Below are 27,626 nucleotides of genomic sequence, written 5' to 3' on the forward strand. Positions count from 1 at the left end.
AGCCTTTGTGCTCCACGTGGTCAGTCAATAACAACAGCGTAAAGGGTGTGAAGCCCATTCAGGTGGTCAAATGCTGCTGCTGAGAAAGTTTGTGACCCAGCAGCCATGTTGAGATAAGTTGAGGAAATACCAAGCACCGCCCACCAGCCGGAGCAAACTTTCTCACAGCTAAACAGTACACGACAAGATGTTCCTGAAAACATTTGAGGTGAGAAATAGGCATTACAGTAACAGAATATTGATTCATATTTGATCAGCGCTGCCTGGTTTGACCGTTTCATCGGAGTTCATGAGTGATTGACAGCTGCCTCCGTTGAATGAACAGCCAATAGGAACGCTCTCTCTCTGAAATGACCTGTGATTGGCCTAAGTCTAGATTTTTTAAAGCCTGAAAACAGAGCTATGAGGAGGTGCAGAAGTCTAGTTTTCTCTCAGAACACTTGAATCACAATATGCTGAAAGGTTATTATTGATTTTTTGCCCACTGATGCCAAAAATATTCTTCCTACTGCAGGTTTAAAGCAAAAAGATACACAGTCAATGTAGGAGCCTGTTTGAGCACAGCTCCGAGATGATGTTTCCATAGTATTGGTATGAAAAACCGCCTAGTAAGGACTTTAGGCAATCAGTAATCACACAATTTAAGATTTCCCCAAATGTAATACATTTTTACAAAAGTTCAAGGCCAAAAACAAACATTATGCCCCATGCTACAAACCAATTAAGAAAGACAATGTTTATTTTTAGTTTCAGGTAAACATTCACCTCAACTATTAAACACAAAAAAGAAAAGAACAAAATGCAGAGTTGTAAACTCACTAAAAGAAATCAACATCCAAAGACTGCAGTTGATACAAAACGCTGCTGCCATCACACAAATCCTTGCTGCCCTTCACTGGTTACCTGTGAGTTTTAGAATTGATTTTAAGATTTTACTGCTTGGTTTTAAAGCCTTGAACGGTCTGGCTCCTGCAAATATCTGTGATTTGCTGACTCCCTATGAGCCTGATCGATGCTTGAGATCCTCTGGCAGGGCCCAACTAACGGCTCCAAAATCCAAACTTGTCAACAAAGGTGACAGATGTGGTACTCCCTGCAAACTCAGTATCTTCCTTTAAATCTCACTTTTATATTATGACTTTTTCTTAACTGATGGTGCATTGTTGTTACTATTTATGTGACGTTATTTTGTATTTATATTCCATTCGATTCAATTCAATTCAAACTGAATTCAAAATTTAAAAAAAAAAAAAAAAAAGTGTGAACTGGCCGCTGGAGAGATGCCAGTTTGCCTCTTGGACACGAGCGCATGCACGTGTAGAGGTGGAGCGAGACAGCGAGAACGTGCGCGTTGTGTTAGTGAAGGCAGGCAGCGGAGCAGAGACTCCGACCACACGCGAGTGTGCATATTGAGCGTGCATGGGATCCCGACCCGGTAGATTTATATGTGTAATAAGTTACAAACAGTCCCTTTAAGTTCTGGGTGTTAATTATGCTTTTTATTGTAAAGCACTTTGTAACCTTGTTTTGAAAGGTGCTATATAAATAAAGTTATTATTATTATTTATAATAATAACAATAACACTGACACAATTGACGATGACGTCACCTCTCGTTAAACGGCAGTTTGTGGGAGGAGCTATCTCATAACAGTAAAAATCATTTTAGATTAAAAGGTTCAATATTAGCAGTCATATTGTAATATTTACTATTATTAATTTGGCCACCTCAGACTAACAACAGGGGGCAAAAAAGGGGGGCAGCTGGATTGAGCCACAATATGTCTGCACGTCCCTGTCTTCTGTCATCTCAGTCTCCACTCCTTCCTTCCTTTCTCATCTGCGTCTTTTCCGTCGTCGTCTTGAATCTGCTACAAACTGAGACACAGGCCAAAACAAATGGATTAACAGAGACATCTTGTGAAAGCATCTCTCTGTGATATCTGGTAGAAGAAGATGCCCGTGTGCTCCTCGCTTGAGGAGTCTGAGCTGCTGCTGCTGTCTCTGTGTGGGGGAGTAGAGGGAGTGGAGGGCTTCAGCTACATCCTGTGGCGTTTCCTGTGTTTGTAAACTAGAGACGGTCTGGTTGAGAAAACGTCGGCGGAGTGAAGCTGTGAAAAGGAAAGGTAGATAAATAGCTTCTTCATGTTTTCCTTTCGATGCACGGTGCATTTTGACTGAATGATCTGCTATTTCATTTGTTAAACCTTCACGCTCGGAGACGTTAAAAGAGATGCACCTTTAATATATTACAGAACGTTAACGTTGGCCGTTGGTTGGCCGTTTGGCCGTTGCTAGCTCGCGAAGCTAACAACCGTTAGCGTCGAGAGGGGGAGGCTCTCTCAAACGACGGCCATCACGACAACGTCTTTATCGCTTTAATCTTTATCTTAAACTAGTATTATCACGGTGAAAAAAAGATTCATAGATGCAGTCTGCAAGGTAGATATCATCGTGAAACTGCTGAATCAAACGGATGACCAGGTGGGCTTTAAAAATGTTCCGATTGCTAACAGTTCAGTGGGCGAGGGCGCCAGCTAGCGAGAGGCTAACGAGCTAGCTGAGGTTAGCATTCAACAACGTTAGGTTTGTAGGTAGTGTGAAGGCCAGCTCAGGCACTACCTGGAAAATGACTAGTATGTTCAAAGCAACATTATGTTATGATTATGGCATTTCTTCTGTTTGCAACCAACGCAACAGAAGTCAGTGAAATCTGAACTATGCGACGTGGTGAAGTCTTTTTTCTATTAGCTGTTAGCCTGTTAGCTGTCTGTAACCAACGCCGACGACCAAAACGACTAGCGTTATATTACAGCGATATATATCTGCCTCCGTGTGGCTATCGTTAATACACTATGTGATGTATACTTATGATATACTTGTGCCACAGTTGGAGAAAAGAGCAAACCCTGAAAAGCCATCACAAGATAGAGCAGTGTGTTTCTTTGAGTGAATTAATGGGCCTCCTCTTAGCATACTTGTTAAACCCCTCAAATATCTACCCCCTTAATGTAAAGTTACCAGAGTAGCATGGCTGCAGACTGATTGAATATATAGTAAGTAAGTAAGTAAGTAAAGCTTTATTTATATAGCACATTTTAAAACACACCGTTACAAAGTGCTTCACACACAAGAAGAAACATCAATTAATGATAAAAACAAGGACAAATTACATATATGACACAGAAACAATGAGAAACAGATCAAACAAACACAGACAAACACACATGTGGATGAGGCCTATAGAAAGGCTTGCCTACAGATATATAGCTATATATATATATATAACGTTGTATTTTTACAGCCAAGTTGGTACCTTTTAAAATATGCTCTCATTTAGTTAAACAAAAGTTTTGTATACTTATGCTATACTTGTGCCACAGTTGGAGAAAAGAGCAAACCCTGAAAAGCCATCACAATATAGAGCAGTGTGTTTCTTTGAGTGAATTAATGGCCTAATAGCATACTTGTTAAACCCCTCAAATATCTACCTCCTTAATGTGAAGTTACCAGATTAGCATGGCTGCAGACTGATTGAATATATAGTAAGTAAGTAAAGCTTTATTTATATAGCACCTTTTAAAACACACCGTTACAAAGTGCTTCACACACAAGAAGAAACATAAATGAATGATAAAAACAAGGGAAAATTACGATATGACACACAGAAACAATGAGAAACAGATCAAACAAACACACATTTGGATGAGGCCTATAGAAAGGCTTGCTTAAAGACATATAGCTATATATATACCGTTGTATTTTACAGCCAAGTTATTAGCTTTTCAATTCCCCTTCTAGAGTAAATGTAGAATCACAATCACTCTCAGATTTTTTTTTTTAGGTACCTTTTTAAAATATGCTCTCATTTAGTTAAACAAAAATTGTTTCCAAAGTTGTACTGTGTACAAGGTGAAAGATGTAATATATATTTTTAATCAGGAATGGCGCTTCCATTAAAAACAACAAACAGACTCACACAAGCAGTTAATAAATTATAACTACTCTTATCTCATTATTTTTCATTTTTTTGCCATATTCTGTATACCTTTTTTAAAGCTGTATTGTATTCTTATGACTTGGATGTTTTACAGCTATGTCCTACATAAACCATAACACTAATACACTTGAATCCCATATAGACATTTGAATCACATGTTTCTTTTGATATTGGTGGTGTGATTGGTTGTATCTTATGGTGAGGCAGAGAATGAGGGCTAATATGAACCCTCTTTTTAACCACAGCATGTCTAGTAGTAAAAACATTTCTATGTCTTGATTGATTGACACTCTCCAAGCATTTACTGTATAACAACTTTTTTTTGTGCTATTATATATGTTGAATTTTGCTCTGTACTTTAGGAACCTTTTGTCTAATGTCGTCTAACACGTGATGTGTCTTTTAGAACTTGTTAATGCATAAGTTTAATGTTTTGACGTACTTGAAGTTCTCAGATTTAAGAATATTAGTTGTCTCATCATACTTTAAAAAATTACATTATTCGTTTTGTTTGTCTGGCTGTGCTGTAGAGATTTTTCCTCCAGATTCTTCCCTTTTGCGAAATTACCGTGCAGTACCCTCTTGTCTTCATGTTTCAACTTGTTTCCCCTCATTTCATACAAAAGTACAAATTATTTTAACCTACTATATTACTTACCCAGAACATTCAGGTGTGCTTTGTGGTTGGATTGTCAGCATGCAGTTTACTGGCGTGCAAACTAGTGGAGAAACTTGGATAAGTGGTAGCTAGGTAACCAATGGAATATAAAATAATAATTATATATTGTAGGGATGGGGGAAAAGTATTGCCTTTTTAATGGTTAGTGTTTGGTGTCTATAACTGAATCCGAGCTGGTTCCAGATCTGTAAAAATAAGCATGCTTTTGGATTCCACTTATTGATTTACAGAAAGCAAAGTTTGGTTATGCTTCCATATGCTTGAGTGGTCATGGTATTCAGCATGAGAAGTGTATAGTTTTTACAACAGAGGATCAGAGCTACCCCTTACAAAACATTGATGAGCTCCACAAAACAATATAGTGATAAAGAAACATGTTATCACTGTGCGAAAAATAAGTTCATTCAGCTGGGAGGTTTGTCTTACCCGAGGAAGCTTTAAGTGTAGCATATAGTGTATGACTGGACTGTAGCAGTCATAATTTGAGAATGTCAGGCGGATATCGCAGTTCAAGTGGACTTTAAGTTACCCTGCAGTTCAATGAATCTCAGCTAAACAGGAGATTTGATACATGATAATGTTATTAGTGTTTTATTTAAAATATATTTTTCCTGCGTGTCACCCAGCAGTGAAGTAGGTAGGATGTTAAAGTTGTAGTCCCAACCACAACTTGGTTATGGGCAGATCATTTTATTATTCAGAAGCAAATAATTGTGGAAGTCCATCGGTTGCTTACCAACTAGGGTAGCTCCAAAAAAGAAAAAAAGCTATACATGCATACAGTATGATTAATCACATTGGCCACAACCTGTAAACTCTGTTTATGGTCAGTTTTTGTAATGGCAAGTATACTGACTTATTTCTTATAAACAAAATCTACTAACATAGTTATGGAATGAAGAATATTTATGTGTGTTATATTTTGTGATTTTTAAATGCCATTGGGGAAAATGATTGTTAACTGGACTTAATGGAGTATGTAGCCTAATGAGAAAGACAGCGAGTGATGCTGTTGTCATTTAATGATTGTCTGTTTCATCCACATCCTCCTCTTCCTCAGTTTTAATGCTAGATGAGTGAGGTGGGTGTGGCTTCCCACCAGCCCGACCATCCTGACTGACGGATCTCTGGATGACCTTGTCCCCACCCCTGTCCCTGCGCTCACATACACCACAGCAATGTCACATCTGCCCAGCAGCTCAGTCCGCGACCATATGAAATGGGTTTGTTTTGAGAACACCAAAAGTGGTTACAGATAACTTTCCTTGCAGTCTTGTGTCACTCAGGATGTTGTCGTTGATGACTAGCTTGGCAAATGCCATGTGACCGGCAATATTGTCTTAGCTATAGATACTTTCAAATTGCAGACTGTTCTTAAATGTTTGACATAGCTGGTAAACTGTCGCTCTCCATTGTTTTTCTTCGCAGGCGGGGCTGCTTGGCTGCGAGGCTGTCCTCTCCAGCATGGCCCTGATGCAGGCCAGCTCCATGGCTGCTCCGCCCAAAAAAATGATGGCTCCACTTGGCCATGGACCACCGCAGAGAGAGGCACCTGACCGTGCTCCCCAGAGCCATATGATCCTCCCGTCTGGAATGAGCTGTCCGCCCCTGGTTAGGACCCACTTCGGAAATGTAGAGTGAAAATTGAGATGTTACATGCTACAATTCTAATATTGTATATGGTGTAAACTTGTGAAATTGAAAAATTAAGTGTGGGAGGACTTTCCCTCTGAATGCAGTCATGATGATTTATTCTACTTTAAAACAACCCCCACTTCTACTTAGTAGTGTTTTACTTATAAATTGGAATAGGAATTTATGTCATACATGCTTTTAATAATCACTACCAGGTGATACATAACCTATATATGTATATGTGCCCCACTGGCCTTATACCTCCACAAACATCAGTTTTCTTGTTTATTATTATTTAGATTTGTTTAAGATGAACATAACCTTGCCCTAACCAGCACAGTATATAAATGATATTCCTCCTCCATCAGAAATTATTCAAAATTAAAAAAATTGGGTTACTTAAATCAAGATCCTAAATTTACACAACCAGCCCTATTTAACACTGGCTTCTTCAGCAGGCAGTGGCAAGGAAAATGCACGTGATAATTAATTTTCGTCATGTTCAGATATACTGTTTTTAAAGTGGAAATGAAACGTTCAACCAAGTTAAGCTGGTTTACTAAAGGGATTTCCACTCTAGTGAACTATTATATAACAAACATGACAAATGTCAGCATTTAAAAGAAAAAGGAAGATCCATTTCATCTTTCGTGGCAAGAGCGCCGCTATGTTGCAGTACTCTAACCTGTGACGTCACGAGGTTGGTTGGCTCGGCTGAGTTACACAGAATACAACGGTAGACACCGGAAAAGACGTAGACTGTGGAGACACGGGACAGAAGAAAACAAAAGAGGGGACACTATTGTATGTAAAGATGAGTTTTACAATGTTAAAACCAAGAACAAAACAGTCTATTTCATAAATTGCCACTGAAATGGAAATCAGAACTCTGTTTCAGCGGCAGTTTATGGACTGTTTTGTTCTTGGTTTTAACATTGTAAAACTCATCTTTACATCCAGGAGCAATACAGTAGTGTCCCATCTTTTGTTTTTTTCTGTCCCATTTCCCATCAGTCTACGTGTTTCATGGTCTCCATCGTTGTATCTGTGTAACTCAGCCGAGCCAACCAACCTCGTGACGTCACAGGTTAGAGTACTGCAACATAGCGGCGTTCTTCCCACGAAAGATGAAACAGATCTTTTTTTTTTCTTTTTTTTTTAATGCTGACATTTGTCATGTTTGTTATATTAATAGTTCATTAGAGTGGAAATCACTTTAGTAAACCAGCTTAACTTGGTTGAATGTTTAATTTCCACTTAAAAGGTTACAGATCTGAAATCAGGAAATAATTGACCTTTTCTGGCTTTACAGCTTATCCGGAAGGAAGGTGAATTCCAAGCTCCCCGCCTGCTGGATGAGAAGGAGATGAGGGCCAACGAGGACATGCAGCAGAAAAAAAAGAACAGGAAATCAGTAACGCCCTGCAAAGTGAGAGAACAAGAAGGAAGGGGAGGGAAGGTCAGTGCCTGTGGTGGCTAAATAGGGAAGGGTCTATGTAGTGAGTTTTCATTTTTCCTCATTACATATAATGCGGCCGTGGCTGCTTGCACACATTTTTGTAAAAGCATTTAACTTTATTCAAGAGCGCCTCACTTGGAGCTTTCATGAGTGCACATTTTGTTTGTGTGGGGGTGGGGGGAGGAGTTCAGGGAAGATGTGGAGGGGGTGGAGGATCTCTAGAGAGGAAAGAGGGGGAGGGGAGCAGAGCGAAGCGGAGCACAATAACTGCAGTTGTGTGCATAACAGGGGGAGCAGTAACATGAGGGCATTAGGCCATTGGAAGGGATTGCGAGGTATTTTTCAATTCAAATGTTAATTACATGTAGTAAAAAACAAAGCATTCACGTCTTCCTGTTAATACTAAATATAATTGGGATTTTAGAGAAGATAAACCATTAAAACATACAGGAAAAAGTAGGATTTTGTGTGCAAATCATAGGCCTTAGATTTACTGAAATTTTACAGGGGTTTTAGATTTTCATCCAGTTCTGACCACTTGTGGGTGGGAATGTGTTTGTAAATTGTACCATTGTGTTTCTTGTAAAATAATGCACTGTATCAAGTTTGTATTATTAGTGCACTGTGAAACTGGCATTTGAATCATTGTTCCTACTGTCCTCATTAGGGCACAGGTGGAGATGAGAATGGTCCATCATCCAAAGTGCAGAAAAACTTTATTTGTGATCACTGTTACGGAGCTTTTAGGAGTGGATACCACCTGAAGAGACATATCCTCATTCATACAGGTATGGGTCACGCTTGGAACACTTCAGATTTACAGCCAAAACAGCTTTTTAATGCCTGATTACATAAATCATTTGTTGAAAGAGGCCCTGAAAGTTTCAGTTGGAATGAATCTTAAGAGTGTGCAGCAACTGTAAGGTTTTGCAATGGCCTGCTTAAAAACCTTGTTTGGTGATAGTTTTTTTGCCTCACAGCTAATTGGTGGTATCTGTGGGGACTTTGACTAAAACTGGTGCTCTTCGGTTTAGGGGAGAAGCCGTATGCTTGTGCCGTATGTGACATGAGGTTTATTCAGCGTTACCACCTGGAGAGACACAGCCTCATTCACACGGGTATGCGTCCTTTAACCGTACCCATATTACATAAATCAGACTACATCTGTAGTCTTTCTCTTGAATCAATGGACAGATGCTCAGGGTTCATTTTGTCTGTGGACAGTAATTTCCAACAAAGCCACCCCTCCCCCCACCCCACCCCCAAATCTGTTCACCCCAAAATATAAAGCACAATATTTGTCTTAACAATATTGGTCCCCCAACACCAGGACAAATTTACAGAAGGCAATGTAATACAGTGCGGTCCAGTAGTCCTGAGTCCACTATTAAAAACGGTTGTTTCAACATTTATGATAAAATTGATGTGTTTTGTTATTTACTATAATCATAGCTTACATTTTGACTGGCATCAGTTGTAGAAATGTTTGCAGTATTTGAGAATCCATATTATTTCCGTGCAATTTTAGAGAAGATCCCAGAGATGTTGGAGGAACATTCCTCCTTTTTCTCCAGAATGCTGTTGATCTCTGGTGTCTGTGGAGGGAGAAATTAGCCTCTCTTGTGACATAAACTCTTATTGCAGATTCAAACTTGGATTCGTCTGTAAAAACGAATCTCTCCTTGGTTTCAACTGTGATACTTTGACTTTGTTTTGCTTGACTCGTTTTGTTGTTAAATCGTTTTAAGGAGTCAGATAGGAGGCTCTTTGTTCATTTGAATTCGTATTGTTCATGCAAATGCTGTTGGGTCCTGCAGAGATATCAGCTTGATACACTAGTCTTGATCGTGGTGGTGTGGTCACTTTAAAGAGTAACGACACCCAGGCTGATAATCCTGCACGTTCTGCCATCTAGCAGTTGCTGCATGCTCTGTAAACACTTCACAATGCGCTATTGGGTAATGCTGGATCACAGCTGGTTGTGGTCCCAACACAACAGACCACATCTCACAGCCCACGCTGTTTGACCATCCGACAAGCACTTCTGTTGAAGCATACTGGCCGCTTTATTATTAAAGTCTGCCACGTCCTGGTTTGGATGATTTGACTTTAGAAAATCTTTCCAGTATGCAGTCCCTTTCAGTTTAAAAGCAGATTGGTGCTGGAAACGTTCTGATTACAGCGGAGAACCACTTGGCTCCACAATATTGGTTTCAAAGAAAAACAACATTTGACAAGTTGAAAGTATGTTACAGTTGAAACTCAACGTTAAAGCACCAGCGACACATAGACGACCATATTAATTTGGTCAACGCATGGTATTCTGTTTAAAAACTAAAATAATTCTCACAATTTATTATTGTGCTACTGTTTGAATATTCCGATTTTTGTTGTTTTTCTCTGTGCAATTCTTAGATCTGAAAATACTGATTTGCATCAGTACCAAATAAGTTATTCTTGAATTAACTGAGAAAAAGAAATTGTATCAATTACATTGCAAAAATGATGACAACAAACAGTTGTGTAAACAAGACTTTTTAATAGTGGACTTGAAAATGGACTCAAACTTGTGGACCCCAGTGTATGTTTGTGAAAGCCTCAAAGCACAGGCCACAAAAAAACATGCAAGATGTATTTGTTTTATTCTGTATTTTATTTTTGTATGTAATTATTACTTTGTCAGTGAAAATAATTGCATGGACATCAAAGGACTATGTTCTTAATTGTTTATAGAAAATGAAAATTGAGGACTTAAGTTTAAAACATATGCATAGTGTCAATATATGCGTTTCACCCTTTCACACCAAATTCTTTGTTTTTCATTTTTTAAGAAGTATGCACTGTGGGTAAGTCAACTTCCAACCTAATCGTTTTTCCAAGTCAGTGACTACTGCCCCAGTATTCACCAAAAGAAATGCACCAAGAGTAAACTAATATTGACCACATCAGTTGGCATAATTTATATATTTGTATATACAGTATGTAATTTTATTCCCACTAGCTTGAGTAAGCAGTTGCTCTTTGTGGCAACACTGCATCTGTTATTTCTGTTTTCCACATAATACATTTTGTGATTTTTCTTTTCCACATTTTCGCTTACTTAATCGACTGAATAGCTAATAATTGTATGCTCTGTGTGTGTAGGGGTGAAGCCGTACGCTTGTTCCATGTGTGACATGAGGTTTTTCCAGCGTTACCACCTGGAGAGACACAGACTCACTCATACGGGTATTTCAAGTTAAGAAACTTTATTTCAACCGGGTAGTCTCATTGAGATCAGATTTCTTATTCAGGAGAGGCGTGAGAACAACCACACAACATAAACAACCTTTTAGGGGTTGATCAGAAAAAATCCAGCATTGACCTTTTATATATTGGACAGATCATTGACCTTAAACATAATGTTTAGACAGTATTTCACATATTATAAAAATATTATTGACTTGAAATAATATCAGTAGTAGACTGAAATATAAGCTAAATAGTGACAGCAACACTGAAATGCCATAGAAAAAGTAATAAGTATACAGTATAATGTAATCTTATACAAAAACCCTGCAATAAATCCTACTGTTAAGAAACATGTAAATCTTCTGTTGAATTGGGTTGACAAAATATAGAAACATCTTTTTGCCATCCAATACAACAACAGGTTGAATTGTCCCTTACACAGAATGGCTTGTTATTGATTATGTCCAATAATGGGTCATTTAATGTAACGCACTGTATGAATAGATGCAAGTAGACACCTGACATGAATTCAAATTGTTCCTGTGGACCCCTCAAAGTGTATTATCCCTCTTGTACCATCGCTGCTCAACAAAATATACAAAATTATATTTTTCTATGATATTTTTTATTCTCTAAGCATATTGTTACCGGTGCTTTATCGTGCTAGCAGAGCTGAAGAGATAAAGTTAGCTGTTAGCTATCATACATTTGTGTAATGTACATTAGTTTTACACGTTTTGTGTATACTGTCAAGTATTAAATGAGCTGCAATATATGCTATATTTATTTTTAATATTATTAATGGGTGTATCCATCATGATTAGGATCCTTTGAAGGAAGTGACACGGTGCCAAAGCCACAGTATAAGAGATAGGGGTGATTGGTCACAATGTATTAAGGACAAAAATGTAATTAACGCACACAATTTTCCAGGAGACTATCTCACTCAGGTGTTTATTAAAATGTGGTTGTGCATGGCTTAACTAGAAAGTTAAAATTTGCAAATGAATATTTGTTATTTCAAGTTAATAGTTAACAGTGGGTAACAGTTTGCGTTAATGCCCTCCTGTCTGATCCAGCCATATTGAAGTAGCTGATTAACATGGGCCATGGTATATTACGGGAATAGTCCTTTGATGTCCACACATATTTCACACGCAGATTAATGGCTGCACAGCTCATGTGTCTTAGGCGTAACTGCCTGGCTTTTTAAATTAATATTTCAATTGTATAGTTGCACAGTTGCGTATACAGATGCTTCTGCTGTGAGTTTATGGCGGAGATCAGATTGGAAGCTTTTTGAAAGTTGAGGCAGATCATCACTTTGGAGTGCTAGAAAACAAGCACACTTGTAACACTTCAAAGCAACACACGCCACTATAATTTGAATAAATGTGCACTATATAGATATCTAAAACAATGTCGACACACGTAATAGTGAACTGTGGAGAAGTGTGCTGACGTTTCTGCCTTCAGCTGGCCAGTGTGATCACCGTCTTAGATGTTTCTTTGCTATCTTGCTGCTGACTTGAATGTCTTGTTTTAAATGTGCTTGGCTTATATCCTGTTGTTGCTTTTGTTTTATGCTGTACTCCAGATAATTTGAAAATGCTCCCCAAAACAGAAGACACTTTTACTAATTAGAAGAAAAACAAATCACCCGTTCGCATGAAGCTTGATTGGAATATGTAATGTTTGCCAGGTCCTAGTGATTTAATACCTGTGAATGATGCTTCCCTTTGATGCTTAAGGAACGTCTTAGCTAATATGTTGATACTTTGTGTATGTAGGGGTGAAGCCGTACGCTTGCTCCATGTGTGACATGAGGTTCTTCCAACGTTACCATCTGGCAAGACACAGCCTCACTCATACTGGTATGCGTCCGCTCACCCTAGCTCATTAGGTTGTGGTGTTTTAGAAGTGCCTTAACTTTTCAACTCATAGCAGTGTAGACAGACATTTAGGGTGTCTTAAATCAGTTTCAAAAATTCACATATTCAGAGACATGAAGATGTATCGAGACATGTATTAGGAAAATATGAAACCTAGCATCTTAAGCTCTTGATGTAAATACATGCATACATAGTTGGGCACCTGAATGTACACAACTTATAACCCACTTGTAGTCACAATACACATAGCCATGTACTGCAAAATAAGCATTTGTTTCTCAGGCTGATGGTATCATGTGTAGAAGCAATAGAAGAGTCATTGTAAGGGAAGAGTTGATGGTTATGTGCTGAAACTTTTGACATTTTCTTTTCTGTTTCTAGCTTATATTTACATACTTTCTTGTGTGTGTAGGGGTGAAGCCATACGCTTGCTCCATGTGTGACATGAGGTTTTTCCAACGCTACCACTTGGCAAGACACAGCCTCACTCACACGGGTAGGGGTACGCCCTTCTTTGCTACATTGGAGCTCAATTACCCAGTTTATCTGTCCTTTGTTTATAGAATGACTTTAGTCTGGTTTTTAAAACATTCACTAGCATCAAGCTGTTTTTAACTGTTGGGGCATGGTGGAGGAGAGCATTTCAGTTTTAGCCTTACTCCTTTAGGGCTCTATTTTGGATTCCTCAAGTTAACTCCATTGGTACTTCACTGCAGTTCCTGTAAATTACATATTGACTTGTGTCAAGCAATGTCGGCATTGAAAAGCTGCATTGAGTTTAGCAAAAAAAGGCATTTTCATTGAGGTCCCTCCTTTCTCGCATGTCAACAGATTAGAAAATGTTAGTGTTGCATCATACTGGTGCCATTGCTTTTGGCATGTCTGGATACATAATATAAGTGAGTGTGTGTCCTGATCAGTTTATTGTGTTTTTACAAAATATTTTGCTCTGTGTGTGCAGGGGTGAAGCCATATGCTTGCTCCATGTGTGACATGAGGTTTTTCCAGAGATACCACCTGGCAAGACACACTCTCACCCATACGGGTATAAGTTTTATTTATCCCTCTCACTTGACAATATCTGGGGTTGTGGGCTTGTGCGTAGGCATCACCTACCTGTGAATGTGTGTATGTGAGATGACATATTTTGTGTACATGGTTCATGAGAACTCTTTTCTAAAGTTTGGTACTGTATGCGTTTAGGGGTGAAGCCGTACGCTTGCTCCATGTGTGACATGAGGTTCTTCCAGCGTTACCATTTGGCAAGACACAGCCTCACTCATACTGGTATGCTTGAATTATTTGTTCCCCTTTCACTATGAAACCTTTCATATAAACAATCTGCACATGATTTTTTTCTAATTGATAAGTCCCTCTCTATACAATACCATAATCATGCCATTGTTGATAAATTAATTTCCCCTCCTAAAAAAATGTTTAATAGCATTTTTAGGCTTTGTTGGAAAACTGTCCACAGAAAAAAGTGACTCCCTCTGTCAGTTACCTTGTTTTGTGATTTACACCGTAATGGTACTATTGCATGTGTATTGTTGAGTACTATGTTACATATCCAATGAAAGGCACATTACACTAAAAAGCATTTTAAACGCAGGCATCAATAATCTAAACTGTCAAGAAAATGAGGCTATGTTTCTCAAGACTTTATCAGGCAAATACAAGACTGTTGGGCCTGACTGAATAGTGAAATGGTGCATCTTGAAAAAAAGCTTCAATATGAAGTTAAAATGTTATTTCCACCACCATCAAGTGTTGGTTTGCAGGATGACTGAATGTTACTCAAGCTGGTCCAAATTGCAACATGTAAGCCCCGTTTCTCCTTAAAGGATGATGCACCTTAACTCTTGATGTCTGCGGGTTCTTAGACTCTTTTTCGTGTAATGTCTCTGACAATTTTATCTGTGATATAGCATGCAGTAGTAGACAAGCTGAGAGCATTTCATTATGTCTTTTTAAATCTTGGTGTTCATGAACTTCATCAGTGCGTTGAAATGTACTAATATTCTTGTGCTCTGTTTAGGAGTGAAGCCGTATGCTTGTACCATGTGTGACATGCGGTTTATACAACGTTACCAACTGGAGAGACACAGTCTTACTCATACGGGTACGTCCTCATTCTTCTGAACCTTGACACTCTCTTTCCCTGTCTTTGCTCATGCATGTGCCCCACATTAATGTTTACATGGCTGCTTCAAACTCGAGTTTGTATTGCTTTCTGTCACTGTATTGATAAGTGCTAATGTTTCATGCAGCATCCACACATAAGCTTCATAAGCACCTGCATAACAATGCCTCTCCTATACTTTGTATATGAAATGACATGATGACAATGGAGCAAAAAATGCCATCACTCATTGGTTTGTAGTTTTATTCAGCTATTTTACTTAATATTGTTAAATGTGTTTAGATTTTAGACGTCTGCAAGTCAAAAATAATTTACATTACGGTAGGGAATCATATGGAAATCGCAATAAAGCCTACTGCAAATTTCTAATCGCAGGATGAGGAGGAAATCACAGTATTTGTTAAAGGTAAAATGTGTGTCAACATTTAGATTAAATATTGTCATGCTGCAGAGATGTCCTAGCCTACACATCATATTCTACAGACTTAAGAAAACAAATTTGTTCGATACAGATCCCCACAAAAATCACACAATAATCATTTTAATGTTTTTCAATGAAAATGAGAATAATGATGTAAAATTATCCTTTCCTCTAAACATCGCAAGTCCTATTGCAATTACAATATCAGTCAAAGTAATCGCAATTAGGTATTTTTTCAAAATCGTGCAGCCCTACATTCTGGACAAATTTCCTTTTCGGACTTTTTTTGTATGCGATTCATCACAGGTGTAACTAGAAATTCTACTTTAACACGATACAGCAGCCCGATAGCTAGATCTTTCTTGTCAAAAAGCAAAAGACCAACAGAAAGTTTTGTTGCTTATATTATTCTGCTTACATATTTCCAAAAAAAAACAAAACAACCAGATTCATAAATACATGAAACGCCTTATTGCTGAGAAGAGCATATGAAAATATTTCATAGACACTTTAATTCCAAGACTGATGGTGTCTGTGGCTTGCAGACTTTAAAACATGCACATTAAGATCTCTTTTTTTTTCTTCTATTTTGACACATATTTTTGTGATTGAAGTCGAATAGGAACATTTTATAACACTCCATTCCCTCGTCTGAAAATGTCATTGACATTATTAATAAACATTAACGCTGCGTGGGGAAGGTTCAAACTGCCCAAAAAGATAATCACCTAAAATATTAAAAATGCAAGACCTGTAAAAACCGGGTCAAGGAAGGCTGCAGGCGTGCGACTCAGTTTCCAGTTTCCAATTTTCTAGTTATGGCAATTAATATCAAATTATATTATTATTATATTATCAAACATTGTGGGGGCTCATTTGATATGAATAGGACTTCATATTTAGTTTATATTTAGGCTAAAATCCACACAGTGATTTTTCTTTTCCTGTAAAAATTCACTCATGCAAATTTCGAGCTGACTGCTCACACAGCTTAGTCATGTCATTTCACATTCAAAGTATGTCGAAGATATAACATAATCCTCTGTTATGAATAGTTTAGTGTCATTATCTGTCATATTTGAAAACAGGTTTTATGTAAGGATATTCTCTATTTTGTTAGTTTGCTTTTACAGTACAGTTTTTAAATTTGAAGATAGAGCAGTTAGAGATAGACAGTTAATGGTTTATTTTTGCTTAGATCACAAGCTTTGTATGATGGTTTCAGAGTAGTTTGTGTTAATATAAAACAGTTTTTCAAGTTAAATGATAGAGTTGCTCTGCAAGCAAATGTCCAATCTTAATGTGTTGTGCATAGTTGTTTACCAACTGCCTAAAATTGTCTAACCTTTGCGATCAGCGTTACCAAAACTCAAAGTATTTACGTTAACAAATCAATTCTAGAAATCTGTATGCGGTATGCTGAAATTATATGTTCTCAAGCACCTATTGGCATCGTCGTGAAAAACCTGCTTTTGTGTTAGTTCGAATGTGCCCGCTAGGGGCCTCAATTTGTCTGGTCATTTTGAAGTTTTTTTAGCTTTGAAAATAAGAAAAATTTGCTTTCCACTCAGGATATTTTCATTTCACCCAATTTGTCCAATTTTTAATTTTGGCCTTTAGCAGTTACAGTGGAACTCAAATCCGATGTGAAAATGTAATTTCCAATTGGAATGAATGATTTTTGAAGCACGCTGGAATTTCCAGTTTTACACAAAGCGCTGATAAGTGCAACCAAACTTTACTAAGCAATTAGTAAAGTTTAACGTCGATCATTTTTGGCAGTTGAGTGTTTCATGCTAAAGCTGGTACTTTGTGTGTGTAGGGGTGAAGCCGTACGCTTGCACCATGTGTGACAAGAGGTTTTTTCAGCGCTACCACCTGGCGAGACACAGCCTCACTCATATGGGTATGCGTCAGACAATCTTAACCCAGTCACAAAGATTAGGATGCTGCAACACCTGTATGCTTGATCTAGTCTCATATATCTGTATTTATAAAACACAAATTATTCAAGTGTAATATCAAATAGATGACATCATCCTCTCATGTGTTGTTTAGGTGGATTTTAGATCCCTTATATCATATTGTACCTTTTTTTTGTAAGTAATTTTAGGGAATGACATTGGTTATTAACCACCGATATCAATTTAGAATAAATTATAGATTAGGGGTACAGATTTATTTGATCTATCCTGGTGGCAGAGACGCAAAAATAATTCTCTTAATGCTCTGCGTTTAGGTGTGAAACCTTATGCTTGCACCATGTGTGACATGAAGTTTTTTCAGCGTTACCACCTGGCAAGACACAGCCTCACTCATACGGGTATGCGTCCGTGCACCGTGCCCATGACATTCACTGTTAGAAATCAGCGTGGACATTTCATTTTGTTAGTTCACTTCAGACATACGCCTGTTACATTTAAGGGAAATGTCAGTATGAAGTTTTAAGAAGGTTATCTAGTCTGGTGATGTTGGGTATTATCAGTTGAGCAGGATATTTGATGTTTGTTGGTAACTACAACACTACGACATGGATAAAAGCATTATGAAGAAAATATATATATATATAAAAAAAAAAGTTTTGTGTTTTTGCATGAATTGGCAATTGTGTGGTTAATAACCAATAGCGTATATTTTAATTCCTGAATTAAAAAAATGGAAATTGAGGCAAAGTAATATAATACTGCTACTTTGCATTTAGGTGTGAAACCTTATGCTTGCACCATGTGTGACAAGAGGTTTTTTCAGCGCTACCACCTGGCGAGACACAGCCTCACTCATATGGGTATGCGTCCGCCCACCTTACCCATGTCACTGAGATCAGACTGTAATTACATTATGTCAGATACAGAGTCAGCCATCTAAGGTAGTTATCAGTACTCTCTTAGATCATTTCTTGATCAAGCCTACCCTACATTATGTGTGTAAATGCAACATTAAAGCAAGTCTTCATGTGTAAAGAGATACAGGACTGCAACATCATCAGCTCATGTGATGTGTTAAGTTGTGGATTTGAGAATTGGTTCATAACAGTTTGATGTATTATTTATTGGATTTGGAGGAAAAAACAATTAATTTCTTAAAAAAGGGACATTTCAAAACGATTGAGAAAAGTGGTAAACAACCCATCAATCCTGATTTAGATATTTGAAGTACATTGCTTATTGATGGATTGTGAACACACACAAAAAGTCTGAAAATAATACCATAATGCTCTGCGTTTAGGTGTGAAACCTTTTGCTTGTACCATGTGTGACATGAGGTTTGTTCAGCGTTACCACCTGGCGAGACACAGCCTCACTCATACGGGTATGCGTCAGTGCACCTGCCCTTCTTACATTTTGTAGGCCATTATTACACAGTCTGTATTGTGCTAATATCAGCAGCACAGACACTTTCAACACAGATGTCTTATTTTAGAGGTAGCCAAATCAGTAGCTGTTTGTAAATGTATTTGCGTTAAATTTCTGTAACCTTTAGTCTAAGTACCTTAATGTAGTTCACTTATAATGATAATAATTGATGCCCTCTAGAACATTTAACATCTTTTAATGAAAATTAACTAAAAAGTAAAGGCCAGAAATAATGTTTGTGCTTTTAAAAAACCCTGGTAAAGCAAAATACTCTGTTAATATTAGCATGATTTAAATCCTACTTCAGTAAATAGGCTATTAACACAAGATACACAAAAGTAAAGGCATTGATTTGAGTGCCTCCTGACTGTAATTGTAATTCTTAAGAGTTAAATTTGCAGAATACAAATCTTTTTGATTGGTGATGTAGCTAAAATGGTTAGTTGTGTAGCTGTCTTTGTTGGAAACTATAAGTGTTACATGAAGGAAACATTAGACATATCTTTTTGTTTTTGCATGAATTGGCAAATGTGTGGTTAATAACCAATAGTGTAGGTATTTATTTCGTAAGGAATGGAAATTGAGGTAAAGTAATATAATATTGCTACTTTGCATTTAGGTGTGAAACCTTATGCTTGCACCATGTGTGACAAGAGGTTTTTTCAGCGCTACCACCTGGCGAGACACAGCCTCACTCATATGGGTATGCGTTCGCCCACCTTACCCATGTCACTGAGATCAGACTGTAATCACATTATGTTAGATAGAGGGTCTGCTGTCAGGCAATTATTATTATTATTATTATTATTATTATTCTGTAAAAGTAACTAGTTGTACTGACATTTTTCTTGATCAAGGCTATCCTGCATTATGTGTGTTAAATGCAACATTAAAGCAAGTCTCTACATGTAAATAAATACAGGACTGTGACATCAGCTCATATGATGTGTTTAGCTGTGGATTTTAAATTTGATCGACACAGTTTGATGTATTCATAATTGGATTTTGGAGTAAAAACAAAAATGCATTTTATTTTATTTTTTAAAGGAAAATTTCATATAGCAAGAGAAAAGTGTTTAACAACCCATCATTTGTAAATAGATGTTTAAAGTACAGCACTGATTGATGGATTGTGAAACAGAAATTAAAAAGTCCTGAAAATAACGTATTGATGCTCTGCACTTAGGTGTGAAACCTTTTGCTTGTACCATGTGTGACATGAGGTTTGTTCAGCGTTACCACCTGGCGAGACACAGCCTCACTCATACGGGTATGGGTCCGTGCACCTGCCCTTCTCACATTATATAGTTCACTATTTTTACTCTTCATAGTGCTAATATTGGATACCTTTGTGTGGTTACAGTAAGAGTCAGAACGTGTTTTTGTTTTTTTGTGCTCCGGTTAGTTGGTGTTAGTGAGACATTTAAATTACTAGTATTTACTCGTGATCTCACATTTACTATACTTGAAACTAGGTTAAGTTATTTTGCAAAAAAATTATGTTGCCCTCCAGAATTGTTAGCAGACTGTGAATCTTCATTCATTATCTTGGTTGAGAAAAATGCTTGTTAGGCGTTAGGCATAGGTGTAAATGCAATCTGTACACAATGACCACATTCTTGAGAAAATCCACCTAGCAAGTTGAAAGGATACCTAACGTAGGTAGCGTTGAAATGCCATTTTCCCCGAGCCCTTCTAAAAACGTTTTCCCACATGACCTGACGTAGGTTGCTGCATGATGACACTGCCACATGTATAGTATATATACATCCTTATGGTCAGTGTAGTAACTTAGATGGCGGCCATCATGCTCCCAGTTTGGACAAGCAGACAGGAATACCGGCATATCAGCATAACTGAAAAGCACAAAACTAAACAAATCTACAGTTCTTCTGTATCATCATAATAAAAGTCTTACAATATCTTTTATCTCTCTACAGCATTTTGAGAAAAAAGTAAAATAAAAGTAGACGATGGCTTAAGGAAACTTCATATCCAGTAATAACAGGTCCGGATTCAAACTCAAAATGTTAGATACTTACTGCTAATTATTTGTTAATGTCTTTTGTAGTGCAAATATATAGGCATACTAGATCGAAGGTGATAGGATGCTGAAATAGTTGTTGCAGTGTGAAGTGAGGATGTTACTAATGTTTATTCAGACAAAGCATACAGTGATTGGTGATAAATGTTATGACAGACACATGTGACAGATGTTTTTGCTTTTGAAACCAGACAGGTTTAACTCCAAATTATGTTAACATCTGACTCTATTCACAGTTTAACTTTTTAGTTGCATGTCTGAACATTTCAACATATTCTCTAAAAAAAAGTAAATGAACATTACATACAAAGAAATGATGAGGTGTTATCTCTGTCAGTGTTTTAGTCCTAGTGCTAGTTTGAGCTTGAAAGTTGTATTTCTTGCACTTGTGGGTGGTAGGGCTAATATATTGCTCTGTGTGTGTAGGGGTGAAGCCGTATGCTTGTTCCATGTGTGACATGAGGTTTATTCAGCGTAACCACCTGGAGAGACACAGCCTCACTCATACGGGTATGCGTTCCTTTACCGTACCCTTGTTACTGAGAAAGGCTCTGGCGCTTCCAACAGAACGAGGTCACAACAAACTCGAGTTTGGATTGTCAAGTCATTTGATGGGATGTTGAACCAGCCTCAAAAATATTTGCCCCAGTTTTTGGGGCCCACTATGTTGCGTAGATCTGGGCCAAGAAAACACAAAATTCCACTCTGATCTACACATAATGAGTTGATGACGAGGCCTTTTAGAATGTACATTTTCAGATGCTGAAACTACACTGTTGAATTTTACAGATTTTTGTAAGTGTTGGAAATATATTTTGCAAATAAAAAAAGATTAGTAAGTGAAAATTGCACCCAGTTTTGTTGGTACGAGACGCTAAAATTGATTCATTGACTCTGTATTTGTGTGCTCTTTCAGGAGAGAAGCCATTTGCTTGTGACATGTGTGATATGAGGTTTATCCAGCGCTACCACCTTGAGAGACACAAGCGTGTCCATAGTGGGGAGAAGCCTTACCAGTGTGAACGGTGCCAGCAGGTATGCACGAATGTAAACAAAGCAATGTGACCCAAATGTTATATTACAGTATTCATTTGTGGCTTAAATTCATTCTTTGTGTCGCATTTGGATGTATAAAATGTGCAATATGAAATTTTGTGATATTTCAAAATAGTTTTTTTTTTTCTTGGTCTTTATAACTATTGAAACAGGGGCCCAATTCAGACCTGGCATTAACATGCATCCTGGGTGATTCGATCACAAGTGGACAGCTCTAACTACGTCAGTTCACACCTGGCATTAGAATGCGTCTCCACATGTGCCTTGAGTGACCGCTTGTGATCGGATCTCACTTCCCGCTCTATATGCAAATGAACACAATGTTGTTTTTAACCAGTTTGTGTTTTGAATAATTTAATGACTTACTTGTGCCGAGCAAATGAAGCAGTTAGCTAGCTATGGACTGATAAAAAATCGTTTAATTCACTGTGCCGCTCAAAGGCTACCGGCAGCTACGGCAACTTTTAAGGTGGAATGTTACTAAATGCGTGAATCGTGAGTCAATATGACAACTTTGACCATTCCACTTGTTTTTATTGACTCTTTTGCATGACATACGATCCGATGATGATTGGATCTTCAAACACTTAAAAAATTGTATATGAATTCAAACCGTCATTATTTATTTTCAAACCAACAACCTCGGTGAGGTGCTGATTTTACTTTCGTACTTTCACACTTGATTAATGAAAACATTCTTGGCAAATGCTTTCGCTTTCGCCCGTCTTGCGCCGGTCCAAGAATTTCACCTCTAGCGGCACAATACGAATGCCCCCGGAGCTGTCCACTTGTGATCGGATCCCCCAGGATGTATGTTAATACCAGGTCTGAACAGGGCCACATTTACCCCCCCCCCCCCCCCCCCCCCCCCCCCACACACATTAAATTGAATTACTAACTAGTATAATTACCAAATAATGTCCAATTTGTGTGTTATGAAGAACTTTTCAAGGACAGACCGGCTGTTGCGACATCGGCGGTTGTGCCAGGGTCGCGGCGTAGCCAAAGTAGAGAACCAGCCATGCTGCGAACCACGCCCATACCCCCAAGAACCCCCACCCGCACCCCCGACCTGGAGTCCCCTGCACCCCCCTCCAGGACGACTGGCGGTCTGACATTCCACCTTCCCGACATCCACCACACCGCCAGAGACGGGACAAGCCACAGGGTTTCTTCTTCTCAGCTCTGCGCTGAGTGACGCCACACTCTAGCACAGACTGATCTTGCAGCTCCAGTCTTGGGATTACTAATGACAGAGGGACATTTGTGTTTTTGTTTTTGTTGACTTTTTACTGTGTTTCCTTTTCTCCCCCATTTTTTTAAAAGATGAGACTTTTCTGTGATGAACAGTTGTCCTGTTTTGTACTTAATCTATTTGATTTTTGCAAAAAAAGAAAAAAAGTTTTTATTGTTGTTCAAAATATATCTGCATTTGGTGGTACTCGGGAAGGGCTGTGGGTATTGTTTATCCTGACATGTTAGCATCAAAATGGGATGAAGTGGTGAGGAAAAAGTATTTGAGCTTCTTTCTAATTTTTCCTCATGTGGCCCATTTTGACTCAAAAAGTTTGTCACTTAGGTCAGAATTGATAAAACTGAACTTTCCTTCCAGGTAAAGCAAGGAAACCCACTCTGTTGACATCTCATGTAGACCAGATCTTGCTTGCCAATGTCGCCAACATAGTGCTAAGCATTAAGACATTTCACTGAAAGCAAGATCTGGTCTAACTATGATTTGAACAATAGGATCCCTGAATTTATCAACATAGGAGGTACAGTTTTAATGCTAACTTTGTGTAAATAATTGAAAATGTTTATTATTATTTCACTATGGGACTTAAGTGTTGATTTCTTTTTTTTCTTTTTTGGTGCACAAAATGGGCCAAAAACAAACTGATCATTAGAAATTGGTTCAAATACAGTCTGTTCCACCTTTTCAGTGAAATCCTAAGGAAACCCTGAATAACTTTGAGTGTTTATTTAAAAAAGAAAAGAAAAAAATAAGTAATATCGAACAGTGCTTCATAACTGTAAACCAGGACTTCCAAGAAGTGGATGATTAGAGGGGCAGCCTGCAGTTGATTGGCTCTGTGTCAGACATGAAGGGATGGGTCACAGGAGTATCACCTGTGTATCTCGTGTCGTGTGTGACGTTGCTGGTGACTCAGGAAATGGCACAGGATGGCAGCCTTGGCAAGTCGTCCTCCCACACTTACCGAGAGTCCTGCTATTGTAAGTTCAGCTGTGTATATATACAGTAAATAGGCACAGATGTCCAGTACATAACAGAAAGGTGTCTCGCCCTGCTCTGTCCATAGATTCTGGTCTAAAATAGCACAGGTTGGCCACTTGAAGTCCCATTATGTTGTTTGTACAGATACTCTCATCGTGAGATCAGCGGGGGTATACAAAATCTTGTGGCCTTAGTGTGTTTTTTTTTCTTCATTTGCCTTTTTTCTCAACAGTTTATTATTGTGGATCAGATGTATTTACTAAGACGAGACAGCCTTTCATCATCATGGTGTGTTTTTTTTTTTTTTTTTTTAATCCTAAAGCTGTCATGGTTACAGATTGTTGATGGCTTCAGTGGCGCTAAAACAAAACTAATGTGTTCTCCTGTCGAGAGAGGCTGTCTTTTGATGATGATGATAATGAATATTTTGGGTCATTGTTACTGATTACAGTGTAACACAGTATGTAATCCTGAAGGAGCCCCCGGGGAGTTTGACAGGGAGTCGTCGGTAGTGCTAAATTGTTTCCCCACTGCAGTGCTTTGGCTGGTCGCACACCATAGCAGAATCAGCACTTGCTTGACTCTACTACACACTAACAATTGCCTTTTTTATCCAAATATGTGGTTGGTGTGTAATAATGGATGTCTGTCATGTCATTGGGTTTAGCCTTAAGTAAGTGCTGATACACAAATAATCATTGTAGTACTAAATGATATTGTAACAAACCATTTTGTTTTTACCTATGATGAACTTTGATCGTACTGTGTGGAAAGTCTTTGACGGTCGGTCAGTCAGCAGAGAGCCGGATGATCAGGGCCACTTTGCTGCCTGTTGAAAAAAAAGTTTCTCAAACTTGATCCTTTCTGTGACTGGTGAGCTATAGTGGTTGCGTTGTCGTAGCTGTTCTGTTTAAGCCAGAAATGTCAGCAATTTTGTGGTAGGATTAGTCTGCTGGCTGAACATACATGTACATATCGAGACATCACAACTGTTCTTTGATGGCCAGAGCAAGAAACCATCATGGTTGATTTCAAGGGACAAGAGGACTTTTTTAAAATTCACATTATTTAAAGGTCCAGATAAGATTCAGTGAATGTGGAGATGGAATCTCGGAGCGCATTATCTGATTTCTGATTTCGAGGATGAACAGATGTTTGTGTGCGATACAAATGAGATGCAGATTACTGAGTTAAGTGATATTTTACCAAAAGTATTATTGGGAAGATTTCTCTTAAATGGTCCATTGATATCAAGGCAAAGTTGTGCAACGGTTTAAGTGTGTAGAGATGGGTTTCAGTGTTTTGATCAGATTAAGGCAAACCCAGTGGCAGCAAAAGGGCCAAGTTTGAGAAATGCGTTCTTTAGCTCTGGAAACACTATTCCAAATCTGTGGAAGGGATACTGCTGGTGCGAGCACATACTAAAAAGGCTAAAGGGCAATACAGTATATAGTTGACATCACTTGTTAATACCTTTTTGTCTTTTATTGTTTTTAGTATTATCAATCTCATTGTTAAAATGCAATAGAATCCTTGAGTCTCAGATCATTTGTTCATAAGTTTGAGGTTTAATTTTTCAGACGGATCCGAGGGTTTATTTGTCTGAGAGTTTCACATCACATTTTGATGATTGTTTCAAGGACCTTTTTTTATTCTGATGAAATTGTAAACACTGGAGTGAAAAGGAAAAAAAGACAAAAGATATTTTTTTCCCATCAGACTGTACTAGATTTTAGGTTTTAGACAAAGCCTATTTCTCCTCAACTTGACACAGAAGGTGGACAGAACATTTGGATCAGTACAGTTGAGAGCCCAGTGTGTTTGGTAATTTTGACATTAGAGACAGTATCGCAAGAAAATGTTTTCTTTCTTTATACGAAGTCCCTGGTATTTGTAGTAAATTATATTGATAATGGTATTAGATGAACAACAGCATAACAGTAGCTATCACAGATTAGTTGTTTTCTTTTATTAGTCTTGCATGCAGAGTTATGGTCCTCAGTTAAGATAGGATCTTGATATTGATTATTTTGTGTAGGAAAATGAGTGCATAAGAATAACTTCCTAAAAAAATATGTTACAATGATTATTGTAAAATGGGCTAACTAATATGTACCCTTGTGATCCAATTAGTTTCAACTATATGAAAATCAGAGGAGAGGCTTCTTACTATTATGCTGAAATAAAAGAATTTGTAAAGGACTTTTTGTATGCTTACTGGCTGTGTTGACTTAATAAGAATCCATCAGGTTTTATAAAGCACTTTTCAAAGTTCTCAAAGACATTTTACATACTGCAAGATGAAAATAAGGAAACAAAACACCAATAGCACTGCCATTGATGAAATTACTTAGGGGATTATTAATGGAGTTGTTTGATTGGACGATTTTGGACGCGTTCATTAAATATTCATGACGTTTCGACGACCATGAATGGAATGCGGAGCCAAATCGAATCTTGCTGACGTCATAGAATAGAACTCTAGTATAGAACTAACTTTTTAGGGCATAGTCTAGAATCCAGAGCAGAGGAGTCCAGCAGAGAGAGACACACAACACAGACCAGCACCAGAGGACACCAGCATAATATCATCTTCTAACTCAGGTAGGTCCTTTTTTGAACTATACATTTTCCAAGAGTTTATTATAGATATCACCATGAAACTTTCCCATTTGGATTACCAGATTAAGACAATTATTTTTTTGGATTGCAAGTTTTCTTAAATTGTATGTTAAAAATGCAGCAATATGAGGCATTATCTTTGCTAATTTACGTATATTTCCAGATCAGAAATGTAAATATGGATAAAGCCAGGTTCAAAATAATTGTTTCCCTTTGTTGACATATTGGAGTCAAAGGTTTTTACAGAGGGTTTTTTGGATATCTCTTATCACTCACATAAAAACAAACAAATTTCTGCATGTTTTTAGGAATAAAATATATAAATCAGGCTATGAATGATATATAAACAAACCCCTATGTAAATATCTTAAGTATATAGATCGGAATGAGATGTAAGTGCTACTGAAGTGGAGATTTCTGGCTCAGAGTCTGAGGAAAAACCTAATTTTGAGAAAAATGCCTTAAAGATACAGTATGTATTGTAAAATTCCATTCATTTTGCAAGACACTACAGGTGAATAGGTTAAACTTGTTTAATTAATAGGTGTAACCATGAAACTTCCCCAGATGATTGCCTACATTAAGACAATTATATTGTTTATTACAAGGTTTCTGAAATGCTATTTTTAAATATGCAAATGATGTGTTTTCTAATGGTAAATTCTGGTGAATTCATTCCATACATTTCGCAATACACTGCAGGTGAATAGGGTTAACATGTTTAATTAAATATATCACCATGAAACTTCTCTAGTTGATACAATACAAAGAAATATTCCCATGACACAGTAACTGTATGTTAGAATAAATAAGATATAGACTACATTTAACATGGCAGCATTTAATGTGCATTTTGCAG

The 27,626-nt window shown here is 37.7% G+C and overlaps 1 protein-coding gene across 50 annotated transcripts; it reads left to right on the forward strand.

Moving 5' to 3' along the window:
* The first annotated feature begins 1,764 nt into the window (after window positions 1-1,764).
* znf740a (zinc finger protein 740a) lies at window positions 1,765-26,347 on the forward strand. Of its 50 annotated transcripts, none has more exons than XM_074632230.1 (21): window positions 1,770-2,125; window positions 5,739-5,901; window positions 6,107-6,289; window positions 7,626-7,772; window positions 8,440-8,560; window positions 8,807-8,890; window positions 10,917-11,009; window positions 12,794-12,877; window positions 13,308-13,397; window positions 13,857-13,940; window positions 14,099-14,182; window positions 14,934-15,017; window positions 17,282-17,365; window positions 17,699-17,782; window positions 18,161-18,244; window positions 18,685-18,768; window positions 19,432-19,515; window positions 19,999-20,082; window positions 21,283-21,366; window positions 21,773-21,891; window positions 22,854-26,347. In XM_074632230.1, exons 2-21 carry the CDS (start codon window positions 5,857-5,859, stop codon window positions 23,025-23,027), a joined length of 1,980 nt encoding a protein of 659 aa, XP_074488331.1. In that variant the 5' UTR covers window positions 1,770-2,125; window positions 5,739-5,856; the 3' UTR covers window positions 23,028-26,347. The 50 variants fall into 50 exon arrangements, with proteins under 50 accessions (XP_074488385.1, XP_074488429.1, XP_074488578.1 ...); XM_074632175.1 differs by having other exon boundaries at window positions 1,771-2,125; window positions 6,107-6,310; XM_074632210.1 differs by having other exon boundaries at window positions 1,773-2,125; window positions 6,107-6,310; window positions 10,917-11,000.
* The last annotated feature ends 1,279 nt before the right edge of the window (window positions 26,348-27,626 follow it).

This window comes from Sebastes fasciatus, chromosome 1 (genome assembly GCF_043250625.1).
Source record: "Sebastes fasciatus isolate fSebFas1 chromosome 1, fSebFas1.pri, whole genome shotgun sequence".
NCBI classification, from domain to species: Eukaryota; Metazoa; Chordata; class Actinopteri; order Perciformes; family Sebastidae; genus Sebastes; species Sebastes fasciatus.

Bases quoted from the DNA above. Each gene is read 5' to 3' on its own strand.
- znf740a (XM_074632175.1), top strand. From the start codon at position 5,857: ATGTCACATCTGCCCAGCAGCTCAGTCCGCGACCATATGAAATGG. The intron at 8,891-10,916 runs GTATGCGTCCTT...CTGTGTGTGTAG, and splicing joins ACACAGCCTCATTCACACGG to GGGTGAAGCCGTACGCTTGT. The intron at 21,367-21,772 runs GTATGCGTTCCT...GTGCTCTTTCAG, and splicing joins ACACAGCCTCACTCATACGG to GAGAGAAGCCATTTGCTTGT.